At 39.2% G+C, this 24,083-nt stretch overlaps 1 protein-coding gene across 2 annotated transcripts in view; it reads left to right on the top strand.

Moving 5' to 3' along the window:
- ARHGEF4 (Rho guanine nucleotide exchange factor 4) overlaps positions 1-24,083 on the top strand; it is a 113,544-nt gene that overhangs the window by 69,873 nt on the left and 19,588 nt on the right. For both annotated transcript variants that reach the window (XM_029225280.1, XM_029225281.1), the window contains exon 3: positions 23,318-23,457. In XM_029225280.1, the coding sequence (XP_029081113.1) occupies positions 23,318-23,457 (140 nt within the window). The remainder of the gene's footprint in view (positions 1-23,317; positions 23,458-24,083) is intronic.

Genomic DNA, 24,083 nt, shown 5'->3' with positions numbered 1-24,083 from the left:
TGTCAGCTAACACTACAGGGCGGTCATCATACTGCAGCATATGAATGTGTGAAATCAACATGTGCACATTAACCTTACACAATATTATATGTCAGTTATTGATATATCTCAATTTTTTAAAAAACAACTAGGGAGACAAAGCAAATGTGGCAAGGTCAGGTTCTCTTTTTATACAGTTACAACCTAAGACCTCATGTCCCCTCTTAGAATTGCCTTGTCAGCAGAGTTAGGAAGACTTGTGTCCCAGAGTCTGGGCTGGGCTGGGGAACTTCTGATACTGAGGGGGAGAGAAAAGTGCATATTTATAGGCTGGTAGTTTAACATCTGAAGGATTGAAAAGTTGTATTTCGCAAGTCATGGTCACATGCATTAGGAAGGAGTTCTAGGATCTAATAAAACATTAAGCAGCTATCATTTTGTCGAGACTGTTTTGTCTAGTTTACATAACTCAAAGCTCTCTGTATTATGGGGACCAAATTTCTTCATCAGCAGATTGGCTGTGAGGGCACAATGATGGAGCAATGCCACCTGCTGGCCTCAAGACAGAGGGAGCTAGAACCAAAGAGAGTGCATGAGAAATTAATTCAGACAGTCCTGGGTTCAAATCTGGACTCAAGCACTTACTAGGAAAATCACTTAACTTTTCTTTGCCTCCATTTTCTCAGCTTTAAAATGGGTTGTTAGGAGAATTAAACAAGATAAATGATGTGAAATGCGTAGCTTAATGCCTGCCATTTCATAAACATTCGATGCTCAGTGGTTTCATTTTTCCTTAATGGTATGAATCATATACATATGGATTTGTATATAAGTTAAATTTTGAAAAGTTGAACTTTGACACGTGTGTATATATGTGTGTACAGAATATGGATTAGAAAGATATATGCCAAATTATTGATAGAGTTTTATAGAGGGAGTGTGGTGGGCAATCTTCCACTATTCACTTTATATACTCACTGTTTAAAAATTTTTACAATGAAAATCTATTTGTTTCATAATAAGAGAAAAGAAAGAAAAGCTGAGCTGCCTTCTAAATGCACTGGAGGTGGGAGCGGTTTGCCTACCATTGAAAGGAATCTTGCAATGAATCCTTTCCTAAATCCTTTCATCTGTTCATCTGCAATCAGGACTTTATATGCAGGATTTTTTTAATAAGGTGCCCTAGATTCTGGTTGGTAATGACTAGGCAGGATGGAGAACAGAAACTGATTTTAAAAATCTGTCCTCAGGGCTACCTTTGGCTGACCCCACCTTGGCCTCGCCACTTTCTTCTCAGAGCATAGAGTGTATTCCTCTGCTAGGAAAGCACTGGCTGTGTGATCCAGTCCAGGGGTCCCCTCTTCCATCCAATGGCACTGTTATGTTTATTTATACTCCTGGGATAAGCGGGCTATGGGAGTTATGTTCACAGAACTAAGGCTAGTCTTTGGCTTAGGAGAAGAGTATCACAAAGAAAGCTAAAGGCCATTCTGGTTTAACATTAACAACAGGCAAGAACCCTTCATTATTACTCCTGTCAGATGTCACTCTCTCATCCCTGATTGAACACTTTAATTTTAATTTTGTAAAACTTTACTGCTTTGGGAAGGGCTTCTTCCTGATGCTGGGACACAGTCAGCCTTCCTGTAGCTTTTCTCTGTTGTTCATTCTTTAAAGTAATTCACACGAAGTTTTCTTTGTCTTAAATGTAACAGCCTTGCAGACATCTGAAAACCATTCCCCTCATCTCCCCTGCCTCCAAGTCTTCCCTTTGCCAGGGTAACTCTCAGTATTTCCTGATGTTCACAGACATGTCATTGTCCTAGCTACCTTCTACTAGACATGCTCTTATTTTTTAGGGTTCCTCTTGGAAGTATGTGGCCAACTACAGGACATAGTATTCCAAGTGTGTTCTGTCAAGCACAGTGGAACCAATACCTCCGTGGATCACCAAGTATTACATCAAAGATATGAGTATCCATCTAAAGAAGTAAGAAAAAGAACAGCAAGTTAAACTCAAAGTTAAGTAGAAAGGAGGAAATACTAAATGTGAGAGAAGAGATTAATTAAATGAAAAGCAAACATATGATAGGGTTAAAAAAAATTGTTCCTTTGCAAAGTCTAATCATTTTTTTCAAGTCTAAAATTGATAAACCCCTGGCAAGAGTAATGAGAGGGGCTGTTTTAGGTCGTTCCCCAGTGCCATCTGATAGCGGTTTTATATTTTTTCAGTGGGTATAGTTATCTGTGGGAGAGTTTGTCTGATAGAAGTTATTCACTATTACGGGAGCCCTTGAGATAAAATAAGTGTTTAATTTATTGAGTGGTTGAGAGAGAGATTTTGACAGTCTCTGCCATGGCAAATTAAGTTTTGCTTGACCTTAAACGCCTTTGTCTAAGTAGAATAATCAAGGATGGGTAAGTCAGAGCAAGTGTTACTGTTGTAAGGAGATGCATGTATTTGCACGTTTGGAATATAATGAAAGGAAGTTAACATCCTTACAGAACCCTATATCTTTCTGCCTTAGATACCAAATTCATGTCTGTGTTTTAAAAGCAGGTCCAGAATGGAAAGTCTTTTTAAGTTAATTTTGGACAGATCTTCAGGTAGAAAAGAAAAAGGACATGGGCAAATCGGTAGAGCAGAGGTGTGTGTGTGTGTGTGTGTGTGTGTGTGTGTGTGTGTGTGTGTTGGAAACTATACAGACCTGAAGCCATAGGACTCTGCCTCGTGTCTCAATTCTGTTGCCGTTTTCTCTGTCACCTGGTAAAGCTCTCCAGGATGCAGCATTTCTCTCATGTAAAATGAAGACAAATAACATAGTTCCCATGACAGAGGAGTAAATGAAAATATTTGTTGAACGTGAACCTGAAAGATTTAGAATACATTCCCTTGATAGTAAAACAAAATAGTCCTGGCATTTTACAGGAATTCCCTGGTGGGTCCAGTGGTTAGGACTCCATGCTCTCACTGCTGAGCGCCCTGAGGGCCTGCGTTCAATCCCTGGTCGGGGAACTAAAATCCCACAAGCTGCACGGGGCAGCCAAAAGAAAAAAAAAAAACAAAAAAACTCCAGGCCTTTTAGCACACCTGGTCTTTTCAGCCCTCTTTATCCCAACTTGAACCCCTTTCCCCTCCCACAGGTTATTCTAAGTTTCAGCAGTGTGCAAGCCCACGAACAGGACTTGTATGGAAAATATTTTGATTATGGGAGAAAAGAAGCCTTGGGCAAATTTATTTCATCTGTCTGAAAGGATACGTTCATTTGAACAGACAGTGTCAGTGTTGATAGGAGGGATGGTAGCAGACGAGAAACAAAATGCAATTTCTGGAAAGTCTGGATGTTTCCGGCAATATTTCAGGACTTGAGCCCTGAACGTCAGGACCTTAAGCACGTGCCTCTGTATCAACCACTCCGACTAGCACGGCGTGCTGTTAATGCCCACATGGTTACCAGCAGCTTCCGCCCAAACTGATTAGTCTTCGGATGATGGGTCAGGAGCCCGTGGGAGCTGCAGTGGGTGGGGGTGGAGAGAGAAAGCGAGGCCAGAGAGGCCACAAACTTTGGGTGCCATGGCAAGGATTCTGACTCTTACTCTGAATTAAATGGCAGGCTTTGCAGGTTTTAGGCAGAGGAGTGATGTGATCTGATTGCATTTTACCAAGGGCCACTCTGGCTGTTGTGTAGAGGAGGACAAAGGCTCAAACGGAGACTGGCTGGGAGGCTCTTGGGTCACTCCATGGAGGAGGGGGCAGTTGAGGCGACCTGCACCAGGGGTCACTGGTGGAAGGATGAGAAGTGGCTGGGTTCTGAATAACAAAATGAACCCAGAGCTGATAGATTAGGATGTGAGTTGTGAGAGAAGGAGAGGAGTCCAGGAGAGCTCCAAGATTTTTCTTTATTGAAGTATAGTTGATTTACAATGTTGTGTTAGTTTCAGGTGTACAGCAAAGTGATTGAGTTTCATATATATATATATATTCTTTTTCATGTCCTTTTCCATTATAGGTTATTATAAGATATTTAATATAGTTCCCTGTCCTTGTTGTTTATCTATAATCCCAAACTTCTCATTTATCACTCCCCAACCCCTTTCCCCTTTGGCAACCATAAGTTTGTTTTCTATGTCTGTGAGTCTGTTTCTGTTTTGTAAATAAGTTCATTTGTGTCATTTTTTAGTTTCCACATATAAGTGATATCATATGATATTTGTCTTTCTCTTTCTGACTTACTTCACTCAGTATAATAATCTCTAGGTCCATCCACGTTGTGGCAGGTGGCATTATTTCATTCTTTTTTATGGTTGAGTAATATTCCATTGCATATATGTACACATCTTATTTATCCATCCATCTGTGGATGGACACTTAGGTTTCTTCCATGTCTTGGCTATTGTAAATAGTGCTACTATAAATATTGGTGTGCATGTACCTTTTCAAATTAGAGTTTTCGTCTTTCCCAGATATATGCCAAGGAGTGAGATTGCTGGATCATATGGTAACTCTAATTTTAGTTTTGTAAGGAACCTCCATACTATTCTCCATAGTGGCTGCACCAATTTACATTCCCAGCAACAGTGCAAGAGGGTTCCCTTTTCTCCACAACCTCTCCAGCATTTATTACTTGTTGACTTTTTATGATGGCCATTCTGATTGGTGTGAGGTGACACCTCATTGTAGTTTTGATTTGCATTTCTCTAATAATTAGAGATGTTGACCATCTTTTCATGTGCCTGTCAGCCATCTGGTTGTCTTCTTTAGAAAAATGTCTATTTAGGTCTTCTGCCCATTTTTTTTTTTTTTGGATTGGGTTGTTTGGTTTTTTGTTATTGAGTTGTATGAGCTGTTTGTATATTTTGGAAATTAATCCCTTGTCAGTCACATCATTTGCAAATATTTTTTCCCATTCCGTAGGTTGCCTTTTTGTTTTGTCTACAGTTTCCTTTGCTGAGCAGAAGCTTATAAATTTGATTAGGTCCCATTTGTTTATTTTTTCTTTTATTTCTTTTGCCTTGGGAGACTGATCTTAAAAAACATTGCTACAATTTATGTCATAGAATGTTTTGCCTATGTTCTCTTCTGGGAGTTTTATGGTGTCATGTCTTATATTTAAGTCTTTAAGGCATTTAGAGTTTATTTTTGTGTATGGTGTAACAGAGTGTCCTAACTTCATTGATTTATATGCAGCTGTCCAGCTTTCCCAATACCACTTGCCAAAGAGACTGTCTTTTCTCCATGGTATGTGGCTGCCTCCTTTGTCAAAGATTAATTTACCGTAGGTGTGTGGGTTTATTTCTGGGTTTCCTATTCTGCTTCGTTGATCAGTGTTTCTGTTTTGTGCTAATACCATTGGCACATCAATATTGCTGCTTTGATTACTGTAGCTTTGTTGTATTGTCTGAAGTCTGGGAGGGTTATGCCTCTAGTTTGTTCTTTTTCCTCAGGATTGCTTTGGCAATTCTGGATCTTTCGTGGTTCCATGTAAATTTGAGGATTATTTGTTCTAGTTATTTGAAAAATGTCATGGGTAATTTGATAGGGATCACATTAAACCTGTAGATTACTTTGGGTATTATGGCCATTTTAACAATATTAATTCTTCTAATCCAAGAGCATGGAATATCTTTACATTTCTTTGAATCATCTTCAGTTTCCTTTATCAGTGTTTTATAGTTCTCAGCATATGTCTTTCACCTTCTTAGTCATGTGTATCCCTAAGTAATTTTCATATGATTTTAAAAGTGATTGTTTTTTTACCTTCCATTTCTGATATTTCATTGTTAGTGTAGAGAAATGCAACAGATTTCTGTATGTTAATCTTGTATCCTGCTACCTTGCTGAATTCATTTATCAGTTCTAGTAGTTTTTGTGTGTAGTCTTTAGGGTTTTTATATATAGTATCATGTCATCTGCATATAATGACAATTTTACCTCTTCCCTTCCAAGTTATATCACTTTTATTTCTTTTTCTTATCTGATTGCTATGGCTACAACTTCCAATACTATGTTCAATAGAAGTGGTAAGAGTGGGTATCCTTGTCTTGTTCCAGATTTTAGTGGGAAAGCTTTCAGCTTTTCACCATTGAGTACTATGTTGGCTGTGGGTTTGTCATAAATAGTTTTATTATGCTGAGATATGTTCCCTCTATGCCCACTTTGGTGAGAGTTTTTATCATGAATGGATGCTGAGTTTTATCACATGATTTTTCTGCATCTATTGAGATGATCCTGTGGTTTTTGTCTTTTCTTCTGTTGATTTGGTGTATCACACTGATAGATTTGCATCTGTTGAACCACCATTGTGACCATGGAATGAATCCAACTTTATCATCATGTATGGTCCTTTTCATGCGATGTTGGATTTGGTTTGCTACAATTTTGTTGAGGATTTTTGCAGCTATATTCATAAAAACTATTGGCCTGTAATTTTCTTTTTTGTTAGTGTCTTTGTCTGGTTTTGGTATCAGGGTGATAGTGGCTTCATAGAATGACTTTGGGAGTGTTCCCTCCTCTTCAGTCTTTTGGAAGAATTTGAGAAGGATCTGTATAAGTTCTTCTTTATATGTTTAGTAGAATTCCACTGTGAATCCATAAGGTGCTGGACTTTTGTTTACATGGAGTTTTTTTTAAAATTACAGATTCTATTTCACTTCTAGTGATTGGTCTGTTCAAATCAACTATTTCTTCTTTTTTTGATAATTTTATTTATTTATTTATGGCTGTGTTGGGTCTTCATTGCTGTGTGCAGCTTCCTCTAGTTGCAGCGAGTGGGGGCTACTCTTCGTTGCAGTGTGCAAGCTTCTCATTGTGGTGGCTTCTCTTGTTGCGGAGCATGGGCTCTAGGCATGCAGGCTTCAGTAGTTGTGGCTCATGGGCTGTAGAGCGCAAGTTCAGTAGTTGTGGCACATGGGCTCAGTTGCTCCGCAGCATGTGGGATCTTCCCAGACCAGGGCTCAAACCCATGTCCCCTGCATTGGCAGGCAGATTCTTAACCACTGCACCACCAGGAAAGCCCAAATCATCTCTTTCTTCTTGATTCAGTTTTCATGGGCTATATGTTTCTAGAAACTTGACCATTTCATCTAGGTTGTCCAATTTGTTGGCATATAATTGTTCATAGTATTCTCTTGTGGTTTTTTTGTATTTCTGCAGTGTCCCTTGTTATTTCTCTTCTTTCATTTATTATTTTGTTTATTTGGGTACTCTCTCTTTCCTTCTTGGTGAGCCTGGCCAGAGGTTTGTCAATTTTGTTTATCCTTTCAAAAACCCAACTCTTGGTTTTATTGATTTTTTTTCTATTTTTTTAAATTCCTGTTTTATTTATTTCCTCTCTGATCTTTCTTATTTCCTTCCTTCTGCTGACTTTAGGTTTTGTTTGTTCTTCTTTTTCTAATTCTTTTAGGTGGTATGTTAGGTTGTTTACTTTAGATTTTTGTTGTTTTTTGAGGAAAGCCTGTATCACTATGAAATTCCCTCTTAGGACTGCTTTTGCTGCATCCCATAGATTTTGTGTGATTGTGTTTTCATTGTCATTTGTCTCAAGGTATTTTTTAATTTCCTCTTTGATTTCATCATTGAGCCATTGATTTTTAAGCATGTTATTTAGTCTCCATGTGATTATTTTTTTCTCATTTTTCTTTTTGTGGTTGATTTCTAGTTTCATGCCATGGTGGTCAGAAAAGATCCTTGAAATAATTTCTGTCCTCTTAAATTTGTTGAGGCTTGTTTTGTGTTCTAGTATGTGGTCTATCCTAGAGAATGTTCCATGTGTGCTTAAAAAGAATGTGTATTCTGGTGGGGCTTTCTTTTGGGGGGGTGGGGAATGTAGTGTCCTGAAGATATTAATTAAGTCTAACTGTTCTGTTGTGTCATTTGGGGTCTCTGTTTCTTATTGATTTTCTGTCTGGAAGATCTGTCCATTGATGTCAGTGGGGTGTTAAAATCTCCTACTATTACTGTATTCCCATCAATTTCTTCCCTTATGTCTGTTAGTATTTGTTTTATGTATTCAGGTACTCCTATATTGGGTGCATATATTTATTTTTTGTTGAACTACAGTTGATTTACAGTATCATGTTAGTTTCTGGTGTACAGCAAAGTGATTCAGTTGTATATATATATATTTTTTTCATATTCTTCTTCATATTCTTTTCCATTATAGTTTATTAAAAGATACTGAATATCTGTGCTATACAGTAGGACCTTGTTTTTTTAATCTATTTTATGTATAGTAGTTTGTATCTGCTAATCCCAAATTCCTAATTTGTCCCTCCCCCCTTTCCCTTTTGGTAACATGTTTGTTTTCTATGTCTGTGAGTCTGTTTCTGTTTTGTAAATAAGTTCATTTGTATCACTTATATTGGGTGCATATGTGTTGAGTGTAATATCCTTTTCATGTGTTGATTCTTTTGTCATTATATAGTGTCCTTCTTTATCTTTCTTTATGGCCTTTATTTTAAAGTCTATTTTGTCTGATATGAGTATTGCTACTGCCACTTTCTTATCATTTCCATTAGCATGAAATATCTTTTTCCATTCCCTCACTTTAAATCTATGTGTGTCCTTCACCCTAAAGTGGGTTTCTTATAGGCAGCATATTGTAGGTTCTTATTTTATTATCCAGTTTGCCTCTCTATGTCTTTTGATCGGACGGAACATTTGGTCCATTGACATTTAAGGTAATTTTTGGTAAGTATGATTTTATTGAGATTTTAAACCTTGTTTTCCAGTTGATTTTGTGTTTCTTCTTTGTTCCTTTCTTTATTTTTCCTTTTGTGGTTTGATAGTTTTCTATCGTAGCATGCTTGAGTTTGAGCAACTGAAAGAGCACGGTTGTGGACTGTTGAGATACGGATGCCTGTGAGCCGAGCAGGTGTGGGTGGATGGGCAGTTCTGCTTAGGTCATATGAGCTTTGAGATGCCTGTCAGGCCTCTAGGCAGAAGAGCAAGCAGGTGGTTGGAACTGTGAGCCAGGAGTTGAAGAGAAATCTCCAAGCTGGAGAATTCAAGTGAGTTTTCAGCACCAGGACCAAAGCCACCTGAGGCAAGGCCCAGCCACCTGGGGAAGGGCAGGTGCCGCTTTGTGCCACACTGCCTAACCAAGCAGGATGCCAGCTCTAGAGCACATCTTCAACCACTTAAGGCAAGCCATTACAAAGACTGCAGCACCAAAATGTCCAAATACCCAAATGTGAACCCAGAGGGGTTGTGGCCAACCACAGATAGCTCACACTGACAGTTACACAGCCATAGGCTTCAGAGCACAGAGTGGGGAATGCCTTCTGTTACGAAATCACATATTCATAGTGCATGAATCAAGACATATTGCAAGAACGTTCTGCAGTTGATTCTATGGACAGAACAGAAGAAATGAAGTCTACCAATGTTTCATTTACATGTAGAATATGAGAGGCTTATATACATACTACATCTTCAAGATCCAGGAAAAACTATTCCGACTCAAAAAACCATAAACACTGTGAAAGGAATTACCTTAGCAATTACTTGGGACTTATGACAAATACAGTATCTTCAAATATTAAATGCTAAAATTGAAGAATTTTTGCTCCTCTGAAGGAAGGAGCATAAGACACTCACAGCAGCATTTATGGAGAAATGATCACGAAGATTAGTGTAAACCACAAATTCCCTCAGGTCTCTCCAGTCTCGCAATATATTTATCTATATTTGTTATTTAAAAGGTGCCAGGGACTTCTTTGGTGGTCCAGTGGTTAAGAATCTGCCTTCCAATGTAGGGGACACAGGTATGACCCCTGATTGGGGAACTAAGATCCCACATGCCACAGGGCAACAAGCCTGCACACCGCAACTACTGAGCCCACACGTTCTGGAGACTGTGCACCACAACTAGAGAGCTCACATGCCACAGCTACTGAGCCCGTGCACTCTGGAGCCTGCGTGCCACAACTAGAGAGCCCACGCACCACAACTACTGAGCCTATGTGCCCTGGAGCCCGCATGCCACAACCAAAGAGAAGCCCCTGTGCCACAATGAAAGATCCCATGTGCTGCAACTAAGACCCAACACAGCCAAATAAATAAATAAAATTTTTAAAAAAGGTGTGACTACATATTAGGCAGGATTTTTTAAATAACAGGCTAAAGAAAGGCTGCATGAACATTAGATCTAAGCTGAAGAGAAGTTCAGATCTTCCAAGCAGAAAGGTCAAGAAGAATGAGGTTAGTTGTAAAGACCAGCTAACATTTAGGGTTCACTGTGCATGTGAAGATGTAACAACATTTGAAAAGTTACTTAACTTGAAACTGGTGTTGGCAAGCTCAACCTGCATAAAATAAACATTAAAGCTTCACATGCTTACCTCATTTAAGGACAACCTCACAATAAGGCAAAGACAATTTTAATTTTATTTTATTGTGGTTAAGAACATTTAACATGAGATATACCCTCTTAACAAAATTTTAAGTGTATATTACATTATTTTTGACTATAGATACAATGCTGTACACAGATCTCTAGAGTTTACTCATCTTGCTTAACTGGAACTTTATGCCCATTTTTTAGTAACTCCCATTTGCCCCTCCTCCTGGTCACTGGCAGCTACATTCCACTCTTTGATTCTATGAGTTGATTTTAGATACCTCTTATGAGTGGAATTATGCAGTATTTGTCTTTCTGTGAGTGACTTATTTCACTTAGCATAATGACCTCAAGTCGCACCCATGCTGTTACATATTGCAAAATTTCATTCTTTTTTAAGATTGAATAGTATTTCATTGTATGTATATACCACATTTTCTTTATTCATTCATCTGCTGCTGGACATTTAAGTTGTTTTCACATCTTGGCTATTGTGAACAGTGCTGTTATGAACATGGGAATGCTAATACCTTTCTGAGATCCTGATTTCAATTCTTTTGGATAAATATTCAGAAGTGGGGTTGCCAGATCATAGGGTAGTTCTATTTTCAATTTTTTGAGGACTCTCCGTCCTGTTTTCCATAGCAGCTACAGCATTTTGCATTCCCACCAAGAGTGTGCAAGAGTTTCAATTTCTCCACATCCTCTCCCCTCATCCTCTTTTGGGTTTGTTTGTTTTTTTGTTTTATTATAGCCATCCTGACAGGTGTGAGGTACTACCTCATTGTGGTTTTGATTTGCATTTCCCTGATGATTAGAGACTTTGAGCATTTTCTTCATATACCTGTTGGCCATTTGTACGTCTTTTTTTGAAAAATACCTATTTAAGTCCTTAGCCAATTTTTTAATTGAGTTATTAGGGTTTTTGGCATTGAGTTGTAGGAGTTCCTTATATATTTTGGAGATTAACCCCTTATCAGATATGTGGTCTGCAAATATTTTCTCCCATTCTATAGATTACCTTTTCACCCTGTTGATTGTTTCTTTTCTGTGCAAAATCTTTTTAGTTTGATGTAGTCCCACATGTTTATTTTTGGTTTTGTTGCCTGTTCTTTTGGTGTCATATCCATGAAATCATTGCCAAGACAAATATCATGAAGCTTTTCCCCTATGTTTTCTTCTAGGAGTTTTAAAGTTTCAGGTCTTACATTTAAGACATTTTGAGTTGATTTTTGTTTTAAGGTATAACATAAATGTCCAATTTCATTCTTCGTTTTTATGTGGATATCTAGTTTTCCCAATACCATTTATTGAGGAGACTGTCTTTCCCCCATTGTATATTCTTGGCTGCTTTGTTGTAAGTTAACTGATCATATACGTGTGGGTTTATTTCTGGGTTCTCTATTCTGTTCCATTGGTCTATATGTCTGTCTTTATGCCAGTACTGTATTGTTTGAATAACTTCATAATATATTTAAATCAGGATGTCTGTCCTTTCTCAGGACTGATTTGGCTATTTGTGGTCTTTTGTGCTTCCATATGAATTGCAGAGTTGTTTTTTTTATTTCTGTAAAACAAAATGCCTTATGGATTTTGATAGAGATTGCATTGAATCTGTAGATCACTTTGGGTAGGATGGATATTTCAATAATATTAAATCTTCCAATCCATGAACACAAGATATCTTTCCATTTGTGTCTTCTTTTATTTCTCTCTTCAATATTTTGCAGTTTTCTGTAGGCAAGTCTTTTACCTCCTTAGTTAAGCTTATTCCTAAGTATTTTATTCTGTTTTGGTGCTATTGTAAATGTGATTGCTTTCCTAATTTCCTTTTCAGAAAGTCTTTGTTAGAGTATCAAAACACAACTGATTTTTGTACATTGATTTCATATCCTGAAATTTTACCGAATTCATTTATTACTTCTAACAGTTTTCTTATGGAATATTCAGAGTTTTCTGTATATGAGATCATGTCATTTGCAAACAGGGACAATTTTACTTCCTTCCCAATTTGGACATCTTTTATTCCCCTTATTGCTTTGGTTGGGATTTCCAGTACTGTGCTCAATAGAAGTAGTGGGAGTGGGCATCCTTGTCTTGTTCCTGATCTTAGAGGAAAAGCTTTCAGTTTTTCACCATTGAGTATGATGTTAGCTGTGGAATTTTCATACATGACCTTTATTATGTTGTGGTACTTTCCTTTTATTACTTGTTTGTTGAGATTTTTTAATCATGAAAAGGATGTTGAATTTTGTCAAAAACTTTTTCTTCATCTATTGAGATGATCATGTGATTTTCATCCTTTATTCTGTTAATGTGTTATTTCAATATTAATTGATTCTCACACGTTGAATCATCTTTGCATCCCAGGGATAAATCCTACTTGGTCATGGTGTGTGATCCTTTTAATGTGTTGTATTTTGTTGAGGATTTTTGCATCAATGTTCATCAGGGATATTGGTCTGTAGTTTTCTTGTCAGAAAAAGTTGTCTTTGTCTGGTTTTGGTATCAGGAGAGTTATGGACTCATAAAGTGAGATTGGAAGTGTTCCTTCTTCAGTTTTTTGGAAGAGTTTGAGAAGGGTTGGCATTAATTCTTTAAATGTTTGGGCAGAGACATCTTTTAGATACATAAGATTGTCCTGTTGCATTTAACTTAAGCAGCTTACACACTAAAAGTAGGAAACTGTATCATTTTTAAAAAAGCTTTTAAAAGCTTAATTTGTTAAAAATAACTGCTCAGCTAAATCTACCATGAAAAATCATGATGTTTAATTTTTTGCAGTGAAAATTATTATTAAAGTAATGCATGGTATGATTTTATTGCCTTGCACAGTACTGAGGTGAAAATGAATTTTTTCATTAAAGTATTATGTGACATAATTTCATTATATTATATTGTATTGATTTACCAAAACTTGTAATTTGGTAAAAACATTGCCTTCTTTGGATTTGTATTACAAAAGTCTATGATCTAGAATATTATATTGTGGGCTCATTATGTTAAATTAAAAAATCAAAGTTATTACCTAAATTTTCCACTTCACATTTGTCTAACATAAAAGAGCCATGTATCAAAAATCATGTTTCACTTACTGCTAAGCATGGCATGACATATTTTTAATGTAATTGCTTTCTGAAGTATTGATAATTATAACCAGAAAACATCTTTTATACATGAAGGCCTACTTGACTGATTTCCCTGGAACTTAATTCTTTGTTTCTTTTTTTTTTTTCTTTTTCCTATTTTTTGGCCACGCCGTGCAGCATGTGGAATCTTAGTTCCCTGACCAGGGATCGAACCCATGCCTCCTGCAGTGGAAGCACGGTGTTTTAGCTACTGGACCACCAGGGAGGTCCCTAATTCTTTGAATAATAGGGAACCATGGCAGCAAACAGCCACATGCAGCACATGTTTCCCCGTGGCCTTCTCTCTCATGGGAGAGAAGGCCATGGGGAAACAAGCAGCTGTGTGCTCATGGAGGCCGGACAGTTTGGAGGCTCTAGAGAGGTGCAGGGAAGAGTGTGGCATTTGGGCAAGTTTTAATCCTGCCTCTGCTGCTGGCTGCCTGTGAGACCTTAGCAAGTGTCTTAACCTCTGTGAGCCCCACGTCTTTATCTGTGTAATGTGTCTAATAATACCTATTTCACAAGTAGGCTTGAATCTGATATGTTAGTAGGTGGTACACTGTAAACTCCCAGTGAAGGTTATTTTACTCTCAGCAGTAAGAGAACAGGGAGGCTGGGGAGGACGAAAGAAGGTCAGAGTCTTTCCTGTGAGAAAACCCTGAGTAAGCCTTGAGGTGCAGAGGGGATTCAGATTTGGTGCTATAGATGTCGTGAAGTTTTATTTGTTGAATGAAAAAGCATTCAGAAGCACACAAAAGCAAGGCTTCGTGCGACCTAAATCAAAAATCTTGAGCTGAGGAGATTACTAAATGTGATATGGGGTTCTGGAACAGAAAGGATATTAGGGAAAAACTGAGAAACGTATGGACTTTAATTAATAATAATAATGTATTAATATTGGTCCATTAATTCTGAGTAATGTACCCTGTCAATGTAAGATCTTAATAAGAGAAACTGGTGAGGGGTGTATGGGAATTCTTTGTACTGTCTGCCCAATTATTCTATAAATCTAAAACAGTTCTAAAAAGTAAAGTCTAGGGAATTCCCTGGAGGTCCAGTGGTTAGGATTCCATGCTTCCACTGCAGGGGGCCCGGGTTCGATCCCTGGTTGGGGAACTATGATCCCGAGTGCCTCTGGGCCAAAAAAAAGAAAGTGAAAAAAATAAAAAGTAAAGTCTATTAAAACAACAACAACAGTAACAACTTTTTTTGTTTAACCTGAAAGCTGGACAGGATTTAGAGTGGAAGGCAGACGACAACAGCTGAGCAGGGGCAGCAGAGCAGACAAGGGCACATGAGGAGAGAGCAGTCGCGTGGGGAGGACAGCCTGGCATGGGGGGGCCTGGGGGCCCACTCCCTCTCCACCCTGGGCCATCGCTGCTGCTCCCAGACCAGAATGTCAGCGCAGTGCGAGAAGCGGCTCTTGTGTCTGGTCCAGCTGGGAGGCGGTGCCTGGGCTGCCTGCTCCCCCAGCAGCAAACACAGACTGTACCACCCTCGTCTGACTCACCATCAGCAGGAACCCTTCATACAGGAGAGAAGAGAATTTAAACAGACTCAGTCTGGTGAAAACAGCCCAGAGATCTGGGTGATTTGGGGAAAGGAACTTTAGCTCTCTGGGCCCCAGCTTCCCCACCTACAGAATGGGGCACACAGTTTAGCCGCCTTTGTTCGTGTCATTAGGATGTGGTGAGAAGCCCATGAGGCTGAGGCCTGAGCATTTACTCTGGTGACTCAGCACGGGGCTGCCTAGGACAACACTCCCTGCACCGACTGTCCTTCCTAGGAAGGGCCGTCAGACCTCACCCCTGCTGTCCCTTCCCCCTTCTCTATTCCTGGATCTCTGGGACTCTTCCGTGTCCTTGAACAACATCCCACTTGCGTCTGGGGCCTGATGCTGTCTCCATTACCTGGGACACTCTTCACCCTTCCGCAGTACTCCCCTCCCCCCCAGGTCACCCCCAGCTCAGGGTGGCCAAGACCTCACACCCTTGGGCAGGGGCTCCTGTGCTCGCCGCTTCATCACTGTTTACCCCTATTCCTGCTGGACTCTGATCTCCACGGGAGCAGGGGGGTGTCTGTCTTATTCACACTGTGTCCTCAGAACCCCGTGTGTGACTAGTGGCACAAACACAATAGGCACTGAACACTTTTCAGTGAATCAGAAAGGAACAAACAAGTGCATAGATGAGATAAATGGAAGCCCCTGGCCAGTGGGTGCTGGGGGAGCAGCCAGAGCTGCCGACACCTCCCCAGACACCCCAACGTTCTGGCATTCCTGTTTCAACTCGAGACTGTATGCCAGGCTCTTTAGAGTTTCCTAAAGGGGCCCTGCGGCCACCCCAAAAGACCGCCTGCCCTGACTGTGCTGGGGCAGAATTTCCTGGGAGTTAGCAAATCACTTTGTTAAGGGCTCTTGACTGAGAACAGTGGGTCTCAGGCTTTGAGCTCTGCCACCAGGTCACCTGAAGTCACACAGCCTGCTGGGCCCACCCCGGAGTTTCTGATTCAGCAGGTCTGGGGAGGGGCAAGAAACTGCGTCTCTGACAAGTTCCCAAGGGATACTGCTGGTCTAGGGACCCACTTTGAGAACCACTCTTCTCCAGGGCTCTAGGTCAGCACAGAGTAGACTCCCCTGCGGTATTCTCTCCTCACTGGAAGAACCACTGCTTTTCCTTTTAAGTGGAGACAGAAGATTGTTTGGGTGCTGTTCATCAGAGGTAAAGGGGCCCTTGCCAATCTTTTGTCTAGAATCCAGAATTCTTAGCTGTGTTGCTGTCTAAAAGTTCTAAATTATTAGAATCTCATAATGGATCAGACAGCTGGCTTGTCTTCCTACATAAAAATTAAATATCCAAAATCAAGACTGATTTTGTGTTGACCCGGCCGTGTCATTTATTCACCCGAAGATGCTTGCAGAGCACAGGACCACACCCTTTAATGCTTTCATGTACGTTAACGGCATGTGAACCTTCCAAGGGCCTTGCTTATATGAAAGGAGTTTGAGCGCATCTCGGAGGACAGATGACTAGCTCTGCTCCCTGGCCGTTTGCAGACCAGCACTGGGCCTGGGTGTCCTGACTGCAGTCCTGGGGTGGTCCTCCCACTGCCACCTCCACTCACTCTCCTGTGAACGGTCTCCTACTTCCTTCATTTACGCAAACACCTCCTCTGTCCCAGACCCTGTGCTGGAAGCTAGATATTAGATGATGATAAAAATATTGGCAGACTCATGTTGAAACTTGCTTTCCTTTCCTCCCAGGCTGCAGGTTTGCTAGATAAGCAACCATTTTGTGAGCTGCTGAGACCTCAACTGGGACTGGCTAAGAGAGAGCCAAGAAAAGTAGTAACTCTTACAAAGAATCTGTTTTATTCCCTCAAAGAGAGGACTGATTTTTAAATTCTCCTAGAAGAAGGTGTGGCAGAGAGACAGACTCTGTATCTCTTAAGACATATACTATATACTATTTACAGATTAAATTATAGGATGTCTGGGATTTGCTTTAAAATAATGCAGCACTGAAAGAAATCAAAGATCTAAGTATGGAGAGATATTCCACAGATTGGAGGACGCAACAGAGTAAAGATGTCAGTTACCTCCAAATCAATACATGGGTTTGACACAATTTCTACCAAAATCCCAGCAAGGTTTTTTTGTAACTATAGACAAGATTATTCTAATGTTTATAGAGAAAGGCAAAGGAACAAGAATAGCTAAAATAGTTCTAAAAAAGAGGAATAAAGAGGAGCCACTCCACCAAATTTCAAGAATTATTATACAACTATAGAAAACAAGATTGTGTGATATTGGAGAAGAACAAACAAGTAAATTAATGGATCAAAATAGAGAATCCAGAAATAGTGCCAAACAAATATAACCGAACAATTTTTAAAACAGCTTTCTTGAGATATAAACCACATACCATACAACTCACCCATGTAAGGTACAAAATGCAAATTGTTTTGTATGTTATTAATTTTAAAAATTGTGATAAAATGTGTTTTAAAATTTGCCATTTTATATGTATAATTCATTGGCATTATTTTCACAAGGTATGCAACCATCACCACTATATATGGCCAAATTTTTTCATCACTCCCTGTTCCATTAAGCAATAACTCCCTGTTCCCCTCTCCCTACAGCCCCTGGTAACCACTAATCTATTTTCTGTCCCTAAGAATTTGCCTATTCTAGGCACCTTATATAAATGGGATCATACAATATGTGTCCTTTAGTGTCTGGCTCATTTCACTTAGCATAGTATTTTCAAGGTTCATCCATGTTGTAGCGTGTATCAGAACATCATTCCTTTTTATGACTGAATAATATTTCATTGTATGTAAATACCACATTTTGTTTTTCCATTTATCTGTTTGATGGACATTTGGGTTACTTCCACCTTTTGGCTATTATGAGTAATGCTGCCATGAACATTGGTGTACTAATATCTGTTTGAGTCCCTGATTTCAATTCTTTTGGGTACATACCTAGAAGTGTAATTGCTAGATCATATGGTAATTCTATGTTTTGCTTTTTGAGGACCTGCCAAACTCTTTTCCACAGCAGCTGCCTTGTATATCTTTTCTGAAGAAATGTCTACCCAAGGCATTTGCCCGTTTTTTAATGAGTTTGTTGTAGTTGCTGTTGTTCTTGAATTGTAGGAGTTCTTTATATATTTCTAGATATTAGTCCCTTATCGGATATATGATTTGCAAATATTTTCTCCCATTCAGTGGGCTGCCTTCTCATTTTCTTGAAAGTATCCTATGATGCACAAAACTTTAAGATTTTGACGTAGTCCAGTTTAGCTATTTTTTTTTTCTTTTGTTGCCTGTGCTTTTGGTGTCATATACAAGAAATAATTTCCACATCCAATGTCATAAAACCTTTCCCCTGTTTTCTTCAAAGAGTCTTACAGTTTTAGCTCTTATGTTTAGGTCTTTGATCCATTCTGAGTTAATTTTTGTATACGGCATTAGGTAAGGACCTAACTTCATTATTTTACATGTGGATATTCAGTTTCCCAACACTATTTATTGAAAAGACTGTCTTTTCCCCCACTGACTATCTTGGCACCTTTGTCAAAAATCAACTGACCATTTATGTGAGGGTTTACTTCTGGGGTCTCTATTTTATTCTATTAGACCAATAGAATATATGTCTATCCTTGTGCCAGTATCACACTGTTTTGATAACTGTGGCTTTGTAGCAAGTTTTGAAGTCAGGTAATGTGAGCCCTCCAGCTTAGTTTTTTCAAGATAATTTTGAATATTCAGGGTTCCTTGAGATTCCATATGAATTTTAGAATAAGTTTTTCTATTTCTGTAAAAATGCCATTGGGATTTTGATAGGGATTGCATTGACTCCGTAGATTGCTTTGAGTATTATTGTCATCTCAACAATATTAAATCTATTAACCCATGAACATCGGATGTCTTTCCATTTATTTAGGTTTTCTTTTTATATCTTTCAGCAATGTTGGAATTTTCAGTGTACAAATCTTTTGCCTCCTTGGTTAAAGTTATTCCTAAGTATTTTATTATTTTCAATGCTACTGTAATGGAATATAAAATATTTCTGTTTTCAAATTGTTCATTGCAAGTATATAGTAATAAAACTGATTTTTTTGTGTTGATTTATATCCCCCAACTTTGCTGGATTTATTTATAAACGCTAACAATCTATTGTGGATCTTCAGAGTTTTCTACATATAAGATTGTGTCATCTACAAACAGAAATAATTTTACTTTTTCCTTTCCAAATTGGATGACTCTTATTTCTTTTTCTTGCCTAATTGGCCAGAACTTCCAATACTGTGTTGAACAGAAGCGGTGAAAGCAGGCATCCTTGTCTTTTCCCTAATCTCAAGGAAAAAGCTTTCAGTTTCTCATCATTAAGTATGATGTTAGCTGTGAGTTTTTCATATATGGCCTTTATCATATTGGGGACATTCCCTTCTATTCCTAGTTTGTGTGTTTTTATCAGGAAATTGTGTCGAATTTTGTCAATGCTCTCTCTGCATCAACTGAGATGATCATGTAGGGTTTTTTCCCTTCATTCTATTACTGTTGTATATTACATTGAATGATTTTCATATGTTGAACCATTCTTGTATTTCAGAAATAAATCCTAATCAGTCAAGATATATAATCCTTTTAATATGCTGTTGAATTCACTTTACTAGTAGTCTACTGGTATACTAATCCTCTGTTTAGAATTTTTGCATGTATATTTATGAAAGATATTTGTCTTCAGTTTTCTTTTTTTAATAGTGTTTTGTCTGGCTTTAATGAGTTAGGAAGTATTTCTTCCTCTTCAGTATTTTGGAAGGTGTGAGAAAGATTAATGTTAATTTTTATTTAAATGTTTGGTAGAATTCACTAGTGAAGCCATCAAATCTTGGGCTTTTCTCTGTTGGGAAGTTTGTGATTCAATTTCCCTGGTGATTATAGGTCTATTCAGATTTTCTATTTCTTCTTGAGTCAGTTTTAGTACATGTGTTTTTCTAAGAATTTACTCATATAATCTAGTTTATCTAATTTGTTGGTGTATAACAGTTCAGTTGTTAGTATTTTCTTATAATTCTTTTTATTTCTGTAAAATTGATAGTAATGTCCCCACTTGGCTAACTGATATTTGACAGAAGTACAGAAGCAATTCAGTAGAGGAAAGTTTTTTTTTAGAAATAGTGCTGGAACAACTGGACATCCATAGGCAATAAAAATGAACCTTGACCTAAATCTCACATTTTATACAAAAAAAACTCAAAATGAATCATAGGTTTAAGTGTAAAAGGTAAAACTATAAAGGTTTTAGAGGAAAAAACATAAATGAAAATCTTTTGGAACTAAGATTTGGTGAAGAGTTCTTAGATGTGACTCCAAAAGCATCACCCATAAAAGGAAAATTTGATAAATTGAACTTCATCAAAATTTAAAATTTTGCTCTGTGAAATCCTTGTTAAGAGGATGAAAAGATAAGCAACAGACTGAGAGACAATACATGCAAACTACATATCTGACAGAGGACTCATATCTAGAATATATACAGAACTTTCAAATCTCAACATTAAAACAGTAAACAATAGAAATAGAAAATAGGCAAAAAACATGAAGACATACCTCACCAGAGAAGATATATGAATGGCAAATAGGCACATGAAAAGATGTTCCACAGCACCTGCCTTTTGGGAAATGCAAATTAAGACCAAGATGCAATATTATTATACACCTATCAGAATGTCTAAAGTATAAAATAGCGACAATACCAGATGCTGGTAAGGATGCTGAGAAACTGAATCTTTCATACATTGTGGTGCGAATGTAAAATGGCACATCCACTCTGGAAAATAGTTTGGCAGTTCCTTAAAAAACTAAACATTCAACTGTCATATGACTCAGCAGTTGCACTCCTGGGCAATCACATTTATCCCAGAGAAATGAAAACTTATGTCCACCCAAAAAACTGTACATAAAAGTTCCTCGTAGCTTTATTTGTAACAGCCTAAAATTGGAAACCACCCGGATGTCTTTCAATGGGTGAATGTTTAAAAAAATGTGCACATTTATTACATGGAATAACTACTAAGCAATAAAAAGGAATGAAGTAAAAATACAAGCAACCACTTGGATGGATCTCAAGGGCATTTGCCTGAGTGAAAAAAGTCAACCTCAAAAGCTTACATACTGATTGCCTTGGAGGTTACACAAATCTACACAGGTGATAAAATGACATAGAACCATTTACATGTCTTGTACCAAGGGCAGTTTCCTGGAGTCATATGAAATGTAATCATTGGGGAAAACTAGGTGAAGGGGACACAGGACCTCTCTGCAGTAGAGTCAGAACACCCTATACTGTATAGTTATTTCAAAATAAAAAGATTTTTTAATGCCTTAGAGGGAAAAGGTATGACAGACAACTTTCAATAGACTATAGTCTGTGTTAGATATGTGCTATGGTTACACTTTTTTAGGAAAGAGTCCTCATCTTGGGACTTCCCTGGTGGCGCAGTGGTTAAAGAATCCGCCTGCCAATGCAGGGGACACGGGTTTGATCCCTGGTCCAGGAAGATCGCACATGCTGCGGAACAACTTATCCTGTGCGCCACAACTACTGAGCCTGCGCTCTAGAGCCCGCGAGCCACAACTACTGAAGCTCGTGCACCTAGAGCCTGTGCTCTGCAGCAAGAGAAGTCACTGCAATGAGAAGACCACGCACTGCAATGAAGAGTAGCCCCTGCTCGCTGCAACTAGAGAAAGCCCGCGCACAGCAACGAAGACCCAAACAACGCAGCCAAAGTAAAATTTAAAAAAATTTTTTTTAAAGAGACAAGACATGCCACAAACAGGGAGATTATACTTGTGGCACAGATGGGTATCCAGAATAGAGGGGGAAAGTGTATGTATATAAACTATACATACATAGAAATATATTTTTACATTAATGATTATATTAAAAATAAACACTCAATAGACACTTCACATTAAAGGAAATACAGATAATCCATAAACATAGAAGATAAGATGTTCAACACATTAGTAAGCAGGAATTTTAAATTAAAACTACACTAAGATCCCATTTCATACCTATCGGCCTGTCAAAAAATGAAACTGACAATGCCCATCCCAAGAGTTGGGAGGATGTAGAGCTGGAAACATGCCTACACACTGTCTGAAGTCTAAGTTGATAGGATAGCTTAGGGGACAGTTTGGCATACCCAGGACCCAGGGACGCCATACCTAGGTGTCTATACCCAGGAGCGTGAATTCACTCCACGGGTAATGGTTTCATCCAAGAGGGTGAAAATCTTAGCTATTACAATGGTTTGTGATCCTCCAAAGAGCAACAGGACTTTAAAATACATAGTATATTCGTGGTATTAAAATTTCATTGGGGTCAATAGGAAAACAATGTATAAAAGGCTCTTTGGGCGGGGGTAATAATGAAAAAGAGGTTGGGAAACTCTGGGAGAAAGTCTGCGACCTATGCCCAGGCGGTACGTGGATGTGTCTGCAGCACCATCATTTGTACCAGCAACAGCATGGGAAACACCCGATGTTCTGCAGCAGTGCAGTGCCCCTGCAAAGCTGCAAATACTCACAAAATGCAAGACTGTGTGCGTCAGGGAGACTGAATCATCACAACTACATGAGCTGTTGAGTAAAAAAGCCAGTCAGAGAAGAAAAGTTACTGGATGGTTCCATTTATATGAGGTCAAACCATGCAAAACTCAACAGAAATAAATGCTAAAACAAAGATAGCCTGTATAATTCATAGAAAGCTTGAAATATTGGATATCTCTAAAGGAAAGAGAGGGGAATGGGATTGGAGTAGGATATACAGGAGGTTGAATTCTAAGATTCTGGAATTTTCTAAAACATGATGATAAGTGCCACAGGTGTTCATTTTATTAATTTTCAAACAATATTTGCATGTATATACTGTATATTTCTTTGGAGATATATATATATATGTTTAATAAGAAGTCGTTAGCATTTTTAAGGGCCTTATGCCATGTATGAGGTATGGTAAAGTATACTATGTATACCTGACACACTGGTAAGTGGTTTTGAATTGAATTCAACGGGAGGGGACTCGAGTGTCATGTCACGGCACATAGTTGTGCGTCCTTGTTTACGGAGCTGGTGGGGACCAAATGGTAGGTGATTCACAGTGATGTGTGAAAGTCGACCAGTGCACTCTTTCAACCAGACTGTGTTTTTGCAGCAAGAATGGTGTGAGAACCTGGCTCCCAGACCCTCTCCCTCCTCTTACAGAAGGAGCGTTTATCCCGGAAAGGCTCGTCTCCTTCTCCGCGTGTCCCCTCCCTCGCTCTCCTTTAGCAGTTGCTCTCTCTCTCCTTCCAGCCCTCCCTGATGGAGCTCTGGACACGGCGCTCCGTGCGGACGAGGCAGGCAGTGAGGAGGACCTGTACGAGGACGTGCACAGCTCCAGCCACCACTACAGCCACCCTGGAGGGGGCGGCGAGCAGCTGGCCATCAACGAGGTAGGGTCAGGGCTGCATGGGTGAAGGGATGGGGCTGGAACGCACGGCCTGGCCATCGGGGCGACTTCAGCACGCTCATGCAGGCCTGGATGTCCACAGTCTGTGTCCCAAGCAGATGACAGTGGCACCGGCGTGCACTCCGCACAGTTTCAGCCTGTGGCTCTCACTTTAGAATGTGGTGTCCACGAGCAGAGCTTGTCAAATCCAGGACCCTCCCCTCTGCCCTCAAGGGGCCTAGAAGGAACCCAGAATAGCAGGTGTGGTACCCAGGACCTGTGATGTAACTCCTGTAACCGCTGTCCTGGATGGAAGAAGCTCTGCTTGGCAGGAAGGAGGCCAGGGCTTAGCCCCTGACCTCTCAACCAGTTGCCTGGGCAGGACCTGGGCAAGGCACGTGATTTCTTCCCTATTGACTCCAAGAGCTTAAAGAGTATTGCTGTTGCTATGACAACTGTGTAGTATATGTTACCACTTTTTACCGTTCCTACCTAAGCAGAAGAAATCAGTACGAAACTTTATCTAGGCAAAACTGGTCCCCATGCCAAGTCCTCCTTTTGTATTCTCCAAGGAAGGAGAAATTTCGAGACCTGGACGCTCCTCTGTTTTTCTCACTCATACTTCTATTT

This window comes from Monodon monoceros, unplaced genomic scaffold (genome assembly GCF_005190385.1).
Source record: "Monodon monoceros isolate NGI ecotype Baffin Bay Population unplaced genomic scaffold, NGI_Narwhal_1 Super_Scaffold_16, whole genome shotgun sequence".
Lineage (NCBI taxonomy): Eukaryota > Metazoa > Chordata > Mammalia > Artiodactyla > Monodontidae > Monodon > Monodon monoceros.
The sequence above is the reverse complement of the archived record's forward strand: the minus strand, read 5'-3'. Positions and strand labels throughout refer to the sequence as shown.